The 20773-nt window shown below is 44.4% G+C and overlaps 1 protein-coding gene across 1 annotated transcript; it reads right to left on the bottom strand.

Annotated features, from left to right (window-relative positions):
• Nucleotides 1-16429: 16429 nt before the first annotated feature.
• On the bottom strand, nt 16430-17869 carry LOC148316066 (general transcription factor II-I repeat domain-containing protein 2-like). The gene has a single exon (XM_088287058.1). It carries the CDS (start codon nt 17867-17869, stop codon nt 16430-16432), a length of 1440 nt encoding a protein of 479 aa, XP_088143184.1.
• Between the last annotated feature and the right edge of the window lie 2904 nt (nt 17870-20773).

The raw sequence follows: 20773 nt of genomic DNA, 5'->3' as shown, positions 1-20773 counted from the left end.
TTATAAGCGACAGGATAGTTCAGAGTGGAAGGGTCCTGCTGTAGTTATAGGTCAGGATGGAGCCGTTGTGTTCGTAAGACATGGCGGAATTCTTGTCAGAGTACATCAATCCAGGCTAAGTAAATTAAATGCACACAATGAGCATGAACCTGCACTTTGCAGTGTTCCCAACAATGGTATGAAAATACGGTTCAGACTGATGTGTTAGAGAATTCAGATGATGAACAAAGTCTTCATGGAGGAGAACAAATTACTGAGAACACAGAAATAAATTATAAAGACACGAACAGACAGACTGATGAGATGGGCCCAGAAACAAAGAGTGATGTAACGCCTGCTGTTTCATCTACTGATGTAAAATTAAAAAGGGGTCAGGTGGTCACATTTACAAACAAAGATGATGATACTCAGTAGACTGCCAGAGTTTTAGGCAGAGCAGGAAAGGCCAAGGGGCAATACAAAAATTGGTACAATTTGCAGTGGCTAGAACCTCATGGAAGTGAGGGACAAAGACAAGCATTAGATATGTCACAGGTTGATAATCTTCACGCAGATTGTGAAAACACTGATGCCGATGTACTCATTACCAAAGACATCTCTTTTGATGCGGCTAAACATTAAGAGATTGATAACCGGAAAAAGAACTATGTTTATGAAGAGATCATTAACAAGGGTCAGAAATGTGTTTCTACAAGATGGGTCTGTACACTGAAAGAAACTGCTAATGGTATTGTACCTAAAGCTCGCCTTGTGGCGAGAGGTTTTGAGGAAATCAATATTCACAAGTTGCAAAAAGATTCTCCCACATGCGCATCCGAGTCACTTCGATTGCATGTCAAAACAAGTGGACGGTTCATTCTATGGATATTAAGTCAGCCTTTCTACAGGGAATGGAACTCTCGAGAGACATTTACATTCGCCCCCCACCAGAAGTTGGTGTGGACAGAAGCAGCGTTCTATGGAAACTAAAGAAATGCGTGTATGGACTTGCGGACGCATCCCTCTATTGGTACAACAAAGTCAGACAACTCATGCTGAAAACTGGTGGTAAAATGTCACAAATTGACCCTGCAATAATCGATTGGCAGAATGAGCAATCTTTGGTCATGGGATTATTGGCGTGTCATGTGGATGATTTTCTTTGGGAAGGAACTTTGTTTCCAATGTTATTCCTGTAATTAAGTCTGCTTTTCATGTGGGCCGTGAAGAACATGAGAATTTTTTATTTGTGGGGATGGACATTGCAACTGTTGACGGTGTAGTGCAGGTGCATCATAACACTTACATTGACAGCCTACAACCAGTTCCTTTAGAGAAGGCGCGTGCTGTACAGAGAGATGCTCTACTGAATGAGTCAGAGAGAGATCAGCTCAGGTCCAAAATTGGACAGATTTTGTGGGTCGCTAAACAAACAAGACCTGATGTTATGTTTGACACATGCAGCCTGGCATCGAACATTAAAAATGCTACTGTTCAGTCCATACATGAAACCAACAAGGTGATACGGAAACTTAAGTCAGAGAAAGTCACACTTAAGTTTCAGTATTTGGGAAAAAAGGATGATTTGAGTTTGACTGTCTTCAGTGATGCTTCGCTGGGGAATCTTCCAGATGGAGGCACACAGGGTGGGGCTTTAATAGCTCTCACGGGAAAATTTGGAAAATTCTCCCCTTTGTAAAAATCAGACGTGTAGTGAGGAGTACACTGGCAGGAGAAACATTGGCTATGTCAGATGGTATTGACAATGCCATGTTCATGGCTACACTCTATTCTGAGCTTACCACTGCAAAAGCTGACCTGAATACTCTTCCTCTCATCTGTGTCACTGATAACCATTCCTTCTTTGATGCTCTCAAATCCACAAAACAGGTCACAGAAAAGAGACTTAGGTTAGAAATAAGCAGTATCAAAGAACTGCTTCAGGTAAACAAAATCAAAGAAGTGCACTGGCCAGATGCAAAGTCACAACTTGTTGACTGCTTAACAAAAAAAGGTGCTTGTCCCTTGATGCTTCTTAAAGCCCTAGAAGAGATACATGTTATGTGAATTTTTTCCTTGAATTTGTGTTCTGTTAAATGCATTTTATAAATGTTCAGGATTGCTGCCACTTTTCTTATTTTATTTTTTTTTGTTTAAAGAAAGAGGGAGATTGTTAACATCCCGCATGTTGTGCGCGGATATTGCGAGAACCTGCGTGACTCTGTTTATTGTTGCGTGTTCGCCTGTGCGAGGAGGAGGGAAGTGAATTAAAGCAGTTGGAAACTTAATAACGTCGTGTTTTTCTGGCCATTTACACCCAGAATCCATACAATCCACAGCACCCTAATGCCTGTATCCCACTGAGCAGTTGAAGGTTTCCCCCCGCAACCCTGTGCAGGATAAGCGGTGCAGATGATGACAGTTGAAGGTTTAAGAGCATTTGCAAAACGTATTACGTATTATGTTGATTTTTCGTCAGGGTTATTACTTCAAGGTTGCAAACCGTCGCAATGGAATATGCCAAAAGTTTTAAATGGTCGCGAACAGTATTTCTTGTCACATGGATGACATTCGCCTACAGTCTTAATGGTTGCAAACAGTTTTTCTTGTTTTACATGAACATGTTAAACATTTCCTTGTGAAAAGAAATCCTGTTTGTTACTCATTGCCGAATGTTTTGGCGACAGTTTGCAACATTGAATGAACGCTGACAATAAATAAATAATCACTTACTAAAGCCTCAAACATTTGCCGCTCAGTGGGACACGGTCTATAGTATCTCCCTGTCTCACAGAATGAGCATGGGACCCCAACTCTGTGTTGTGGGATTCCAACAAATCCACTTTGGGTTTTAACAGTAAGACATCAAATTCAAAAAACAAAACTGTGCACATAAATTGCTCGAAAGGAGTAATGAAAAAGCTGCACCCCGCCCCCCACAAAATGAAGAATAAATTATGACTCAGTTGTTCAACTATGTTTGACTACCATGACCATTCTCATATGTGATGATAATTTCAATATAGGTTATACAGTGTATCAAATCATCATCCACATAAATACCAGTCTCATCTGATCATCAATGCATCTTTAAACACGGTTCCAACTGAGGGATGGTATTACATTGGCCTACCATAGATTGTCAGAATCGGATAAACAAATATACTGTCTAGAGCCTGACTAATTAATTAGCCCGATACAGTTCACTTAACCTGCAGTCTCTGTGTCTAGCCATTTCAGACATCGCTTCAACAGTCAATTACCATAAATTCCTGTTAGCCCAGGCAATTATCAGTAATGACGCGGCACTACATGTTTATACTGTGTAATTAAACCAATGTGTTGCTAATTACCATAATGCTTGTAGGAGGCTTTATACTTGTTAGTATGGTCATTTCATTCAATTAGCAGCATCATTAACAAGGTGTATCTGTTGTAACAAAGTTAATGTGAGATGAGTCAGTGGCTGGGTGATTAGTTCAGAAAAACATGATGGGGAGTATGTCATTGAGCCCAGGATTGCCTGAATGAAGCAAATTTATTTGATTCATTTCACAAAGACCATCGGGATTCCAAGTTGGATTATGAGAGTTGGACGGTGGTGTGCATTTATATTCCTTTACACAAAATATTTCTGTACCTGCTACTGTTTCTTGGTTGTGTACTTTTGAATTTCAAAATAGGAGTCTTAGATCACAAAGAAAGGAAAGATTTGATCATTTGAAGACTGTTACTATCTTAGCATTCAAGTGACATTACAAAGTAAAATGAAAAGTATAACTTTTTTATTTTTATAATTTTGTGTTTTATGTGTAGTCTATAATTTAAAATGCAGTCCGATACAATTACTGTTGAAAAAAAATAGCAAGTAATGCAAGTACAATAATATTAAAGTAATGTGACTTGATTACTTTTTATGACATTTAGATTACACCCAATTTTTTTTTATACAACTCATTTCATTTCATTGTGTGTGTGCGCGTGCGTGCGTGTGTAGCAAAGTGGACCCAACAGCCCCCAAAAACAGGACTAACCAAATACCGGAGAAAAACAAAGCGATACTAATAACACAAAAGAAAAAACTCAGCCACACGGGAACACTAATGGTACGAGAATGAGAACTAACCTACACAAGGTTAGAAAACTATAGCTAATAACGAGAGCCAGGAATTACTTATGTGAGAACGATTGACGTGAAACAGGAATAACAAGAGGTACAAATGCACCCTGGGAAATGGCAACGAGTGACAATATTCCGGCGACTAGCTTCTCTGTCTCCAGCGCTTAAGAAGCCAACTAACGATGATGACCAGCAGGTGTGCGCTTGAGATTCCACCCATTCTAATGACTGAAAGAAAAAAACAAACAGATCTGAAACCAAGCTGGATCACAACAACAACAGTTGTAGCTGTAACAAAGCCCATTTTATTAGCATAATACAAATAAGTTATACAAAGAGTTTAACAAGCCATTGGGTGCAGAGCATGTCACTTTCAATCAATTTTGGCTTTGTTTTTTAAAGCAATTTCTTAAAAAACAAACATTTTTTAGACTGACTCGCGGAGGGGTGCTGACTACGGGCAAAAGGCGTACCACACACTGAATAGGTCGTCAGCCAGTCACAGGGCAGACATAGACACCGTCACTGAGTGGGAACCAATCCCATGCTGCTCGCACACAAGTCAGGCGGATGTACCACTACACCAACAGTGACTTAGAGCCATACACCAAAATAAAAAAAGAAAAGCAAAAATCGCAAATGAAAAAATAATACTGCTGTTTTAAGATGATTAATGGGTTTTTGTGGTCATAATTGATTTGTGTATTTTTAATGCAACAGAAAAACTTTTATTAATTAAATTAAATTACTGTATGGAATCTGAGGTTCCCTCTTGGCTGGTAAATAGTTAGATAGCACAGGGCAACATTCACACTCCAGAATCAAACAATGGTAAACTCAAAAGACAAATTATTTGTATTTTTTTAATGCAAATTACAGAAAAACATGTACTTTTACTGGATGGAAAGACAGAGGTTCCCTATTGGCTAATAAATAGTGAGAAGAGTTCCCTGTTAGATAGCACCGAGTAACATTCACACTCCAGAAGCAATGAAGGGAAAAATAAAAAGCCAAATGATTAATTAATAATGTCGTCTTAAAATGATAGATTTTTTAAAATGGCTATTTGTTAAAGATGTGCTCTCAAATGTGTTCTTACTTTGTTACTTATATGTTTATGATGTAATACTTTGTTACATGTATGCTTATGATGTAACTTTCCTTTAATTCTTTGTCGTCTCATAATAAAATCTTCACTTCTTCCGCACTGTCAGACGAGACAGGTTGTGTGTAGTTATTCCTCTGTCAATACAGAAATTCTGGTTTGCTGATCCTGAAAATAGTTGGACGTGATACTACTGCTGTGTAGTACCACTCTGCCAACAGGTTATGGGCCCAGGATCCGACTGAAGCCAGGACAAAATCAGGCATTTTTGGACTATACCACCAGAAAGAAGCCGCAACGTACTGCGAGTCTGGTGAGCATAACTGCAAGTAAGCCAATGGCTAACGCAATGAACCGGCGGCCGACTGAAACGAGTAGCCGCTGGAGTAGACTCGTTTTTGACGGGGATGAGAAAAACTACGAACTGTGGGAGACAAAAGTTTTTCGGTCATCTAAAACTACAAGGGCTCAAAGACGCGGTTCTGTACAATCCTGCTGAAAATGAAACAGATGATGAAGATGATAAAAGAGCCGTCTTTAAAGGAAAAATGCCTAAGCATATGCAGAGCTGATACAATTTTTGGATGACAACAGTTTATCACTCGTAATGCAAGATGCAGCAGATGATGGACGAAAGGCACTGCAAATATTGATGAATCATGATGCGGGTACTGGCAAGCCGCGTATTCTTAGCCTCTACAAAGCGTTGACAACACTCAGAAAATCTAACAGTGAGAGTGTCACTGAATACATTATACGGGCAGAAGCCACCATCACAGCACTTCGAAAAGTTGGTCAGACATTGTATGACGAATTGCTCATCGCAATGGTATTAAATGGGCCACCTGAATCTCTTGAATCATTCAACGTGTCATGACCCGTGTCGGTCAGGTCAGTGTTTTTGTTATTGTTTTTGTCACCTTCCTGCCATGTGCACTTTTGTGTATGTTTGTCAGCTGAGTAGGGCGTTTCCCCTCAGCACTCTGTCTCACCAGCCACGCACCTGTTCCTCGTTATCATTAGCGCACTTGACTCCCATCTGCTCCCCTAATCAATGGACTATGTAAGCACCCCTTGCCGACAGCTCAGCGTCTGAACATTTCTCCTGCTACGCCCGTTACGGACTCTCTCGACCACCCTCCTTCTCTCTCTCGTTTCACCTTCGCCCTCGCTCATGCCCCATGCTCTAGCCCCATGCTCTAGCCCCATGCTCTAGCCCCATGCTCTAGCCCCATGCTCTAGCCCCATGCTCTTGCCCCATGCTCTTGCCCCATGCTCAAGCTCACGGTCCCTAGCGTTTGTCACGATCCTCGTCACTTGTCCTTTTCGTTCTGTTAGGTCACGTTTTGTCTGTCTTTGTTACTTTGCACCCTGCCACGTTAGTTTGTCCACGCCACGTTGTTTCCACGCCACGTTGTTTCCACGCCACGTTGTTTGTCCTCGTTGTTAAGTGTAATAAATTCCCTTTAAGTTTACCCGTTCCCTGCTTCCTCGCTTTCTGGGTCCACCTCCTCCTCGCCCACCGGCGAGCCTAACAGAAAGTTCAGACCACATCCGGACCCAGCGGGAAGCTCTCGGCGGCGTCGCCGTCGTCGCCGCTCGGACTACTCCCCTCCGCCTGCCGAGCAACCCCGTGTCCTCCACGTAGGTTCCATTTTTCGTTCCACATCGGTCTCACCCTTTTTTTTTCACGATCACGTTAATGAGTACCCCTCCGTCACGCCCCCTCCCGTGCAATTCGACTCGGAGTTAGACGACGACTCCGAGTCGGAATTCGCGGATGACTCTCCCTCTGACGATGAGTTGTGGGCACCCCTCCGGGTTGACCCTTTCTTCCCTTCTGCCACAGCGAGCCCTTACTGGGGCACCCGGTTGGCCTTCCGGGCACCCCCAAGTGGCGGCCAACGATGGCGCCTCAGTGGGGGTTCGGCTACTCCCCACGGTACCACGCGCGCTTCACTCCCCGAGTCGCGCAAGTCACAGCCACGTCGTTCACCTCTTCCCCCATCAAATTCTGCATCTAGTCACGTTCCCGTTGCGTCTCACCGTTCACGTACACCTCGCCCCCCATCGGTTTCAGCACCTGGTCACGTTCCCGTTTCGTCTCATAGCTCACGTTCACCAGCACCCCTAGTCTCGGTCCCTTGCATCTCCCATTCCCCTGATCCCCTATGGCGGCAGGCGGATAGTGATCAGGTTCCCCGTCTCGGCTGCGCCCGGCCCGCCGCAGCCTCCCCGTCAGCGGCAGACCACGCCGCCTCCACGTCAGCTGCTGCAGACCACGCCGCCTCCTCGCCAGCTGCTGAGCCCCGTCCCGGCTCCTTGCCAGCTGCTGAGCCCCGTCCCGGCTCCCCGCCAGCTGCTGAGCCCCGTCCCGGCTCCCCGCCAGCTGCTGAGCCCCGTCCCGGCTCCCCGCCAGCTGCCGAGCCCCGTCCCGGCTCCCCGCCAGCTGCAGAGCCCCGTCCCGGCTCCCCGCCAGCTGCCGAGCCCCGTCCCGGCTCCCCGCCAGCTGCCGAGTCCCGTTCCGGCTCCTCGCCAGCTGCTGAGCCCCGTTCCGGCGCTTCAAGTCCCTGTTCCGGCGGCGCATGTCCCGCGTCCGCCCCAAGTCCACGTTCAGGCGGAGCAGACCCTGCGTCCGTCCCAAGTCCTCGTTCAGGCGGAGCACGTCGTGCGTCCGTCCCAAGTTCACGTTCCGGCGGAGCACGTTGTGCGTCCGTCCCCAGTTCACATTCAGGCGGAGCACGTTGTGCGTTCGTCCCAAGCTCACGTTCAGGCGGAGCACGTTGTGCGTCCGTCCCCAGTTCACGTTCAGGCGGAGCACGTCCTGCGCCCGCCCCAAGTCCATGTTGCGGCAGAGCACGTTCCGCGTCCGCCCCAAGTCCATGTTCCGGCGGTGCACGTCGTGCGTTCGCTCCAAGTTCATGTTCAGGCGGAGCACGTCTTGCGTCCGTCCCAAGTTCTCGTTCAGGCGGAGCACGCTTTGCGTCCGTCCCTTGTTCCCGTACCTGCGGAGCCTGTATGGCGTCCGCCCCAAGCCCTAGTTCAAGCGGAGCACGCCTTGCTTCCGCCCCAAGCTCACTTTTCGGCAGAGCACGGCCCGCAGCCGTCACTCCAGGTTCCTGCCTCGGCGGTGGACGGCGACCAGCCGCCTGCCGTATCTGCCTCAGCGGCGCCCGACGAAGCGCCGCCGCTCCCGGTTCCGGTTCCCGCGATGGACGACGGTCCACCGCCGCGTCTCGCCTTAGTCTCGGCGACGCACGACGACCTACCATCGCGCCCCGCTCTTGCCTCGGCGGCATCCGACAACCCGTCGCCACTGCTCGTCTTGGTCCCGGCAGCGCCCAACGACCCACGGCCGCTCCTGGTTCCTGCTTCGGCGGCGCTCGATGATCTGCCGTTACTCCAAGTTCCGGTCCCGGCGGTGCCTGATGATCCGCCGCCGCTCCACGTTCCCGTCTCGGCGGGGCTCGACGACCAGCCGCCGCTCCACGTTCCCGTCTCGGCGGGGCTCGACGACCAGCCGCCGCTCCACGTTCCCGTCTCGGCGGGACTCGACGACCAGCCGCCGCTCCACGTTCCCGTCTCGGCGGGACTCGACGGCCAGCCGCCGCTCCACGTTCCTGTCTCGGCGGGACTCGACGACCAGCCGCCGCTCCACGTTCCTGTCTCGGCGGGGTTCGACGACCAGCCGCCGCTCCACGTTCCTGACTCGGCGGGGTTCGACGACCAGGCGCCGCTCCACGCCCCTGTCTCGGCGACGCTCGACGACCAGCCGCCGCTCCACGTTCCTGTCTCGGCGGCGTTCGACGACCAGCCCCCGCTCCACGTTCCTGACTCGGGTGCGCCCGGACGTCCGCCTGAATGACCACGGGTGGACTCATGGATCTGGCCTCCCGGACGTCCGTCCGAAGGGCCTCGATGGGACTCGCTGGTCTGGCCTCCCGGACATCCGCCAGACCGGTCTCGTTCGCGGATCTTGGTCCCACCTCCCGGCCCCTTCCGCCCACCCTCGTTTTTGGACATTTTTTCTTTTTTTGTTTAAGTGTTTGGGACGTCTGGAATCCGTCCCTTAAGGTGGGGGTACTGTCATGACCCGTGTCGGTCAGGTCAGTGTTTTTGTTATTGTTTTTGTCACCTTCCTGCCATGTGCACTTTTGTTTATGTTTGTCAGCTGAGTAGGGCGTTTCCCCTCAGCACTCTGTCTCACCAGCCACGCAACTGTTCCCCGTTATCATTAGCACACCTGACTCCCATCTGCTCCCCTAATCAATGGACTATGTAAGCACCCCTTGCCGACAGCTCAGCGTCTGAACATTTCTCCTGCTACGCCCGTTACGGACTCTCTCGACCACCCTCCTTCTCTCTCGTTTCACCTTCGCCCTCGCTCATGCCCCATGCTCTAGCCCCATGCTCTAGCCCCATGCTCTAGCCCCATGCTCTAGCCCCATGCTCTAGCCTCATGCTCTTGCCTCATGCTCTTGCCCCATGCTCAAGCTCACGGTCCCTAGCGTTTGTCACGATCCTCGTCACTTGTCCTTTTCGTTCTGTTAGGTCACGTTTTGTCTGTCTTTGTTACTTTGCACCCTGCCACGTTAGTTTGTCCACGCCACGTTGTTTCCACGCCACGTTGTTTGTCCTCGTTGTTAAGTGTAATAAATTCCCTTTAAGTTTACCCGTTCCCTGCTTCCTCGCTTTCTGGGTCCACCTCCTCCTCGCCCACCGGCGAGCCTAACACAACGTCCACATAACTCAAATTGAAGAAGCAATGACTTTTGCTGACTTCAAGACGAGACTACGGAACTACGAAGACAACAAAAATATAAAAAGACCAGAATCAGAGGACAATGTCATGAAAGCAAGAGGACGACCAAGTACGAAAACAGAAAGTGCAGAAATTGAGTGTTTTAAATGTGGCCGAAAAGGACATAAAGCTAAAGAATGTCAACGTAAGCAGTGGTGCAGTTTGTGCAAGAGCGCCACGCACCGCGACTCAAACTGCAGGCGTAAACAATGGTCAGATAACGCACGAAAAGTTACAGATGACAAGGATTACGCATTCCACTTGAATGACATTGATACAGATATCCAGCCGGCGCACAGCATCAACAAAACAGGTCTGATGGTTGACACGCGCGCCACTTCACACATCATAACCGATCTGAGGAAGTTCAAAGCGTTTGATGACAGTTTTCAGGCCGAGACACACTGCGTGGAATTGGCTGATGGCACAAGATGCAAAGGAGTAGCAGAACACAGGGGAGACGCGGCGGTCTGCCTGATGGACAACAACGGAGAACGACACAAAGTGACACTGAGACAGGCGTTATACGTTTCATCTTTTCCACAGGACATCTTTTCTGGACAGGCAGCTATATCAAGTGGTGCGACAGTTACCTTCAAGAAAGGACATAATATTCTACGACACAAGGATGGGACACAATTCAACATTCACAAATACGACAGGATGTATTATTTAAACAATGTGAATGGAGACAATGATGACCAATGCAAAAGGTGTTGTGACATGCAGACATGGAATGAGATCATGGGTCACTGCAATTATGATGATATTCAAAGGTTACAAGAGGTTGTTAATGTCATAGTGATTAAGGGTAAAATTGACAAAGCAACATTACAATGTGATGTGTGCACTCAGGGAAAGTTTATCCAAACTAGAAATAGAGAACATGATGCCAGAGCTAAAAATGTACTCGACGTAATCCACACAGACATAGCCGGACCAATTGATCCTGAATCAATTGACGGACATCGCTTTGCATTATCATTTACTGACGATTATTCCGGTGCAATATTTGTGTATTTCATGAAACACAAGAGTGACACAGTACTAGAAACTGAGAAATTCTTGGCAGATTCAGCTCCTTACGGTAAAGTCAAATGCATCAGATCTGACAATGGGGCAGAGTTTCTAAGTAAAAACTATCAAAATTTGCTGACTAAAAATAGCATCAAGCTGCTGCTGGCCTTCTACCACTCGTGCATCGAGAGCCTGCTGACGTACTGTGTCTCCACCTGGTACAGCGGCTGCACTGAGGCGGACAGAGTGAGGCTCCAGAGGACGGTCAAAACAGCGCAAAGGATTATTGGCTGCCCTCTCCCCTCACTGTCGGACATCTACACCGCCCGGTGCCTCGGCAGGGCTCTCAATATCGTCAAAGACAATAGCCACCCAAACTCACACCTGTTCGACCTGGTGTCCTCTGGCAGAGGCTACAGATGCATCAAATCAAGGACCAATAGACTGAGAAACAGTTTCTTTCCAAGAGCCATCTCCATTCTAAACTCTCACACACTCACACGACCACCCTTACCTTGCAGAACAGCAACGTGATGTGTTTTTATATATCCTATTTAGTATTAGTTTCCATTGCACTAACTATTCTATTTATCTAATTTATATATTTAACTGCACTAACTATTCTATTTATCTAATTTATACATTTAACTGAATTATTGTTGTATTGCACTGGAGAGGGGAGCTCTCTAATCTCGTTGCACACTTGAGTACAATGACAATAAAGGGATTTCTGATTTCTGATTCTGAACTGATTTCTGAAACATAGGCACCATATTCGCCACCAAAATGGCACAGCTGAACGTAATTGGCACACATTATTTGACATGGTGAGATGCATGCTAAGCGAGAGTGGTTTACCTAAGATGTTATGGACTTATGCAGTCCAGACAGCAGCTCCTGTGAGAAACAGATGTTTCAACAATAGAATAAAACAGACAGCTTATCAAATGCTCACGGGGAAATGACTAAACCTCTCCAGGATGCAAAAGTTTGGTTCTAAATGTTTTGCTTATATACAGAACAGAAAGAAACTAGACTCCAAGTGTGAGAAGGGAATATTTGTTGGGTCTGACAAAAATAGCCCGGCCTATTAAGTGTTCTATCCAAACAGTGAAGAAGTGCAAAAACACAGATTAGTGAAGTTTATAGCAAAAGCTGTAGCAGAGCAAGAAACAAACTTTCACTAGTGATGATGACGATCTGGTACAGAACAAACCAAGGGCAAACCAATCTGTACCAACCATAAGCGTGAGCCCAAACGTTACTCAGGGTCATAAACCCAAAATGACACCTGATGTGAACAGCCAGTCACAAAACGATAAAACAGAACAAAAAGAAATGACACCTGAAGTGAGCCAGTCACAAAACGATGAAACAGAACAAAAAGAAATGTCACCTGAAGTGTGTGACCAAACACAGACTGATGAAACGCAACAAAGACGATATCCCTCCAGAGAGAGAAAGAAACCAAAATATTTTTATGAATATGTAAGTGGTGAAGAATTTTATGATCAGATTTTCACCAGTGTTGACTACTGTTACCGATTAATGTGTAACATACCTGTAACATATAGCGAAGCCATAACCTCATCCAACTCAAAGCAATGGAGTGATGCAATGGATGATGAGATGCAATCGCTAAAAGACGACAACACATTTACCCTGACTAACATACCTAGAGGTAAGAAAGCAGTGGGGGGTAGATGGGTGTATGCGCTGAAAAGCAATACTGAAGGATGTGATAATTACAAAGCACGTTATGTTGCAAAGGGATATAGTCAAAAGATGGGTGTAGATTATGATGAGACATTTTCACCCACCACAAACATGACTAGCATTAGAGTGCTTATGCAAATAGCAGTACAAGATAACCTGATTCTACATCAGATGGACCAATTGACTGTGAAATTTACATGGAACAGCCAGAAGGCTATGAAGTCAAATCAAGCACTGGATAGAAATTGGTGTGTAAGTTACAAAAGTCAAAACAATCCAGAAGAAATTGGAACAAAATGCTGCATGAATATTTGGACAAAAATTAATTTGTGCAAAATCCAGCTGACCATTGTGTTTATACAAAAGTGAACAATGATGACAAAGTGATCATAATAATATGGGTTGATGACTTCATTATTGCAGCAAGCAATGAAAAAGTATTGATGAACGTGAAAGAAATTATGACAGCAAAATTCAAGATGAAAGACTTAGGAAAGCTGAAGCACTACCTAGGTATTGATTTTGAACAACATGACAACTGTATAAAAATGACACAAGGAAAATATGTTGAAAAACTAATGGAAAGATTCAACATGCATGACTGTAAACCAAGAATGACACCATGTGAACAGAAACTTGACTATACTGAGAACACAGAAGAGATGTGTGATGTCAAGAAGTATAGAGAGGCTGTGGGTAGCTTAATTTATTTAACTACGTGCACAAGACCTGATTTGACTTTTGTTGTGATTAAGTTATCCCAATATTTAGCTACGTCAACAGAAGAACAATGGTCTACAGTAAAACACGTCTTAAGGTACTTAAAAGGGTACAACTGGCAAGGAACTTTGCTTCACTAAATGTGACGACAAACTTGGATTCCAAGCATACAGTAATGTTGATTGGGCAGTTGAGACAAGTGATAGGCGAAGCACAACAGGTTACTGTATTAGCTTGAACAAAAACGGTCCTGTTGTTTCGTAGAAGACTAAGAAACAACCTACCGTTGCATTCTCCACATGTGAGGCAGAGTTTACGGCTCTAGCCGCCACAATGCAAAAATGTTTGTAGTACAGTTGTTGGGCCATATTGACAAATATCAATATGAGCAACCAATTATCTTTGAGGATAATCAAGGCACCATAGCACTGGCGAAAAACCCTGTAAAAAGGCAAAGGTGCAAACATGTTGACATAAATTACCACTTTATCAGGTCAACTGTTAATGATGGGAAAATAAGGCAAAGGTGCAAACATGTTGACATAAAGTACCACTTTATCAGGTTGAAGTGAAATATGGTTTATTAATGTTGTTTTACCACATAAATGCTGCATAATAACCATTTTATACCTATATGCACGCGTTAGTAGATGTCTGTGTTTATGTGTTATGAGAATTTGCGCAGGCTGTGTCAATGTGTTGTGAGAATTTGCACAGACTGCATCTATGTGTTATGAGAATTTGCACAGGTTGTATCTATGTGTTATGAGAACGGGAATAATTGGAAAGAATTCGTACAGGGCCTAAGCACCAGGAATGTCTGACTCATGTGAAAAGGTACAGTCGATAACGAAAAGGGAGTGAGGATTGGCAGAGGCCAAAGTTGTGCGAAGGGCCATGCGAACCATCAAAGCGCACTCGAACGGGAGGGGTTGGGGTGCGATATTGGCTATAAGAATGTGACGAAGGCAAAACGAAAGTAGAGTCGGCTGAGGGTTTTACGCGCGGACGCCCAGCATCGTATTTTTTGCTCGCATTACTGAGGACGCCGGGGCTCTCCGTCCTTCCAGCACACGGTAATGAGATTTATGTCTTGCATGTAATCTATGAGCTGAAATACAATTGTTGCTTGCTTGCTTGCTTGTACACTTTATACTGTGGGTTAAATAAAATGTGCCGCTTGTTTAACGCAGTGAAGTGTTTGTTGTCCATGTAAGTCGCCGACGATCCGCGATCCTGAAGTTAATAATAAGTCATAGCAATTGATCATGAGTTGTGACTATTATATTATTTGATACTGTAATTGATTGTAAGCAGTGTCTACTCAAGGGCTCACGCTTGTCTGATTGGACATAACAGACAGCTTAACCCATTGTAGCCTGGCGATTGGGCATCAGTCTCGCTACTAGTCATTCTTATTGATGCTGTAATTGATCATAAGCAGTATCAGAATTGTTTCAAAACACAGGTCAACTGTTAATGATGGGAAAATAAGTTTGGAATACTGTCCAACCGAACACATGGTGGCAGATGTTTTGACAAAACCAGCAACAAAAAATACGTTGAATACATTTGCCAAATTCATATTTGGGAACTAACAGGTATGTTCAAACGCAAGCTTTTTCCCAATGTTTAGTATGGTCAAAATAACAATGTGAGAGCAAGTGGGGGTGTTAAAGATGTGCTCTCAAATGTGTTCTTACTTTGTCACGTATATGTTTATGATGTAACACTTTGTTACATGTATGCTTGTGATGTAACGTTCCTTTAATTCTTTGTCGCCTCATAATAAAGTCTTCACTTCTTCCACACTGTCAGACGAGACAGGTTGTGTGTAGTTATTCCTCTGTCAATACAGAAATTCTGCTTTGCTGATCCTGAAAATAGTTGGACGCGATACTACTGCTGCGTAGTACCACTCTGCCAACACTATTTATGATTTGTTGTGTTTTTTATGCAAATTACAAAAAAAACTACTTTTAATGTATGCAATGACAGAGGTTCCCTCTTGGTTGGGAAATACTCACAGGAGTTCCTTGTAAGATAGCACGTTGACGTTCACACTCAAGAATCAAAGAAAGGAAAAATCAAGTGACAAATGGACAATTTATACAATACATTACAATTCTATTTATATAGCGCATTTCACAACAGTAGGAGATGTAACAAAGCGCTTTCCATATGCCGTCATGTAAATTAGCAGGCCTTTAGAACACAAATTAAAACACATAAACACATGTACAATAGATACTAGAACACCAGCAGAACAGTGATAGTCTCATGTTGTTGAGTCAAAGGCTAAAGAATAAAAATGTGTCTTCAAGCGGGTTTTAAGAATGGAAGGAGAGGGGGCTTGCCAAACATTCAATGGGAGTTCATTCCATAGGGAAGGACTGGCAACAAATGGCACGATACCCCCTGAGGCTGCACTTAGTCCTTGGTAGCTCCAGCAGTATTTGGTCCACAGACCTCAGGCAGCGGGCAGGTGCGTAGGAGTGGAAGATCTCAGAGAGCTACGCTGGGTCTAGGCCAGCGGTCGGCAACCTTTGACACCGAAAGAGCCATTTGAACCCGATTTCCACGGAAAAGAAAACACTGGGAGCACATCTAAAATGAAAAAAAAAAACTTCTACTACTTTACCGCAGCATGTTTCTTATGAAATCCACGTGCTACAGAGAAAATTACATTTTATTCATTTAATGAACACATTTTGAACATTTTGAATTCTTGAAAAATAATAACAATGAATGTCTCTTTCAAATAAATTAAAAAGCTGAATTTAAATTGTGCATGCAGCAAACAAGGGAAAAATCCGTGAGCAGTCATCCTTATATCGCCTTGGGCTTTCAAAGTATGCAGCGGAGCCTTGACCTGAATATATAAAATAAATTGGGGGAAAAAGCACTGTGTCACTAAACAATGAAAATTAAATATTTGCAAAATATCTGCATAAATATTTATTTTACTTGGTTAATGGGACTTCTGCTCCTGAACCTCTGCGCACAGCTTCTGCAAATCGGGGCTGTACGAAGTCACTTTCATCTTTACGCAGGACTGTAAGCTGTCATCTGTGAGCCGTAAGCGGTGTTTGTTTTTAATGCAGTTCATGGTGGAGAATAGCTGCTCACATACATATGTGGATCCGAAGATCGACAGGACTCCAAAGGCATATTTCTTCATGTTCGTGTAGGTGTCGGGGATGGCATTCCATGTTTCAAATATGAGTTTGTCCGGTCTCGGGAGGTTCTCAATATCACTCCATTTGTGATTCTGAGCAAGAGTGGCCTTCTGACGGGCAACATCTTCAAGGTCCTCTGTCAAGCGTTTGAATTTGGACACCCAAATGTCTTTGTCAGCTATGTCAGCCAGCTCCAGCTCCAGAGCAGGTTGACTTACACCTGCAAATGAAGTCACATTGAGCAGGGATGGATCAATGGTCAGGGGAGTGACGGGGAAGGACAATGTGGTTTTTTCCTCTCTGAACTCACGGAATCGTTTACCAAACGACGCTTGCATTGTGGTGATTGCAGACTGCAAATACTCTGAATTGATCACTCCGTGAGCTTGTTTGAACTCCCTTAAAGAGGGGAAGTGAGACAGTGTGCCTCTCTGTAAATCTCTGGCTAAAACTGTCAGTTTGCGCTCAAACGCCAACACCTCCTCCAGCATGTGCAGCGCTGTGCCTCCTCTCCCCTGAAGCGTTGTGTTCAGCGTGTTTAGTTTCGCTGTCATGTCCACCATGAAGTGGAGTTTTTCCAGCCACTCTGGCTGTTCCAGCTCAGGAAAGGTGAGCCCTTTGCTGCTCATGAAAGTTTTCACCTCTCCCAGACATGCAGCAAAACGTTTCAGCACCTCTCCTCTGGACAGCCACCGGACTCTGTTATGCAGCAGGAGATCAGAGTATGCGCTCTCCACCTCATCCAGTAATGAACGGAACTGGCGGTGATTTAAACCTTTTGCCATTATTTTATTGACAATCTGAATAACAACATTCATGACCTCTGTGCATTCTGGAGGAAAACTTTGCGCGCACAATGCCTCTTGGTGCAGGATGCAATGAAAAGTCAGCAGCTTTCTATCCAGTGATTTCTGCAGCAAAGCCACAAAGCCCCTGTGCGCTCCAGTCATACTCGGTGCCCCATCGGTAGCCACCGACACGAGGTGGGTTGTTTTTATTTCTTTGGCTCGTAAACAATCAAGCACAGCCTCACAGATGTCCTCCCCCCGTGTCTGGCATTTTAGTGGTATCAGCTCAACCATTTCTTCCTGTGGTCCAGCAGAATTCACATATCGGAAGAACAGCGCTATTTGTTCAATGTCCGTTTTGTCTTTGGACTCATCACAGGCGATTGAGTACGCTGCTGCTGAATTGATGTCTTTGATTTGCTGTTTTGTGATATTTTCTGCCATTTTTATGGTTCTGTCTTTGACAGTCTTCGCAGAGAGAGGCATCTCTCTGATTTTCTGCACAATTTCGTCTTTGTTTTTAAAGTCCGCAAATAAGTGTTCTGAAATCTTAAGGAATGATTCTTTCATATATTCTCCATCTGTGAACGGTTTCCCATGCCTGCCTATTTCCTGAGCGGCCACAAAGCTTGCATATGTAGTTGAATTTGCAGACTTCACCCAATTCTTGAATTGATTTTTCGTCCGGTCAGCCTTCTGCATCAGTTCCGAAACAGCTTTTTTCCTCTCTTCTCCCTCTGGATATTTTTCACAAAGGCTCTGTGTGTATTATTAAAATGTCTTGCGACATTTGACCGTTTATTGTTAGCCAGTTTTTTTCCACAAATTAGGTATACTGGTAGGCCACTCTCGCCCGAGGTAAATGCAAATGAATCTGCCCAGGCATCATTGAATGTTCCATTTTCTTGAGATATTTTTCTTTTCTTACATTTCTCCATTGGCTTTGAATTGGTTGAAAGTCGCTCAAAATAGACGGCGTTTCAGCGGGTATACCAGCTTCCGCAGTGTGACGTCTATTTTGAGCGACGAAAAAATAATATCAAATAATTTAATTAATATTTTAATATTTCAAGATCACAATAATCTTCAAATTTAGAACTAAAAGAATATAAAAAACTAACACAAATAAAACACACTTCAATTAAATACAAAAAAAAAATTTTTAGTAGTAATTTATTTTCCCATGCCAATCAGAGCCGCATTATAAGGATAAAAGAGGCTCCGGAGCCGCGGGTTGCCGACTGCTGGTCTAGGCCATTTAAAGCTTTGAAGACGAACAGAAGTCTCTTGAAGCAAACTCTAAAGTGCGCTGAGAGCCAGTAAAGAGAGTCTGAGATTGGGGTTATGTGATCTGTCATCCAAGCAAGAGAGTCTGAGATTGGGGTTATGTGATCTGTCATCCAAGCGCCAGTTAAAAGGCGAGCGGCAGCATTTTGACCAGTTGCCGCTTGAGCGAGGACTGGCTGACTCCAAAGTAAAGTGCATTAAAGTACCGTATTTTCGCGGTCATAGGACGTGCTGCATCAAAGGGCGCAACACCTGTTGAGAGTGCTATTTCTGTATTTGAAGCACACACTGGGCGCACTGCCTAACAAGGCGCTAGCTCAGCTGCTTTTAGCATAGCAATAGCTCGGCTGCTCGCGCTGACTCAGCCCATGGCAATTCACTTTGCCTCAATACCATAAGCAATCGCCACATTTCAAAGACAGTTGCCATGACACCATTGACAATCACTATCATTAACAATGACTCTAACCAATAATAGGTATCATGGCAATAGTCTACAAGACTACGTCAGGGGAGGGACTTCACTGGTCACCACACTCCTTAGAGTCACGGTTTCAAAAAATAAATAAATAAATAAAAAAAACTCAGCATACAAGCAAACAATGAAACAAAGAAATAAGATTAACACAAAACATGTATCTCTCATGCCATCAATATACCAAAAAGAAATAAAAATAACACAAAATGATATAGCAATGCCTTCTGGGAGCCACTCAGACTCAGCCAATCACATGGCTGTTTAGAGAGATTTGCATGGCTGTTTAGAGAGATGTGCTGTTATGCTTTGGGCTTTTTGTCTGTTGTCTAAACCTGGGACGTTTCTTGCTTGCAATAACATAAATGATAAGACAGACTACAACATTGTGGACAGCTGCCCTTTTGTCCAGCTTTCTCCCACACCATCACCCAAACACCATAGTCACGTAATGTATAGTCATGGTCACTTTGAAGCATAGATGACTCACACTTTGTCCAGCAGGGTGTGCTATCATGCACTCCGAACAGCCCAATGAGTAAAAGGGTTGATGGTCGCGAGTGTTAGTTTAGGGGAAGATTTGGGACTTTTAAGTGCGCCTTATGACTGCGAAAATACGGTAATCTAATCTAGCCTTGATGTAACAAATGCATGGATTAATGTTTGTGAGTGCTTTTGGGAAAGAAAGGGCCACTGGGACCGAACACCATAACCCCTGTCTTCTTTTGATTGAAATTCAGGAAGTTAAGTAACATCCAGATTTTGATATCCTCTCGGCAGGACAAAACTGGTCTCAAGGAGAAAGCGTTTTTTTTTTTCAGCGGGACATAGATATGAATGTCATCTGCATAGCAGTGGAAGGAAATTCCATGTTTTTGTAGGATGAAACAGAGTGGCAGCAAAGTATAACAAAAACAGCAAGGGCCCCAAAACAGAACCTTGTGGGACACGGTACGACAAATGGGCAGAGCGGGACTCAGTGCAAACTAGGTGAACACAGTAGTTCCAGCCAGTCAAATAGGATCTAAAGTTTAGATTCTAAACCAAGCCAGAAGAATACTGTGGTCCACCGTGTCAATTACTGCTGTTAGATGTAACTTACTACATAATTTGAGGTATTTTAAATTTGTGTTTAATTTGATAAATAGTGGATTTGTTGTTTTGTTATATTTTGATCGATTAATAATTTTGATTTACTTTTACTTTTTTTGTATCCTAAAAAGAGGTAGTGTTTTATAGGCTTTTCCCCATATTTCCTCACAATAAGTCAGGTATGGTAATAATAATAAACAATATAATGTGTCTAGAGACTTCTTATTTAGTATCCTTAGTATTATATAAGATCTCTGTTATGTTTTTAAATTTTCTTTTTTTTTTATCTATATGTGACTTCCAGGATAATTTGGCATCAATTACTACTCCAAGGAATTTATTCTCATACAATCTTTCTGTTTCAGTTGAGTTTACCTTGATTTTGACTTGGTGTTTGGTTGGTCTAGTGCCAAAAACAATTAGCCTTGTTTTGTTTAAATTGACTGAAAATTTGTTGACGTCAAACCATTTTTTTTAATATGATCAATTTATTT

The sequence above is a fragment of the Idiotropiscis lumnitzeri genome, unplaced genomic scaffold, assembly GCF_059441095.1.
Source record: "Idiotropiscis lumnitzeri isolate Australia: NSW breed Sydney's pygmy pipehorse unplaced genomic scaffold, RoL_Ilum_1.0 HiC_scaffold_23, whole genome shotgun sequence".
Taxonomy (NCBI): Eukaryota; Metazoa; Chordata; class Actinopteri; order Syngnathiformes; family Syngnathidae; genus Idiotropiscis; species Idiotropiscis lumnitzeri.
The sequence above is the reverse complement of the archived record's forward strand: the minus strand, read 5'-3'. Positions and strand labels throughout refer to the sequence as shown.

What these genes read in the sequence shown, in the direction of transcription:
- LOC148316066 (XM_088287058.1), bottom strand. Translation starts at nt 17,869, where the DNA reads ATGGCAGAAAATATCACAAAACAGCAAATCAAAGACATCAATTCAGCA.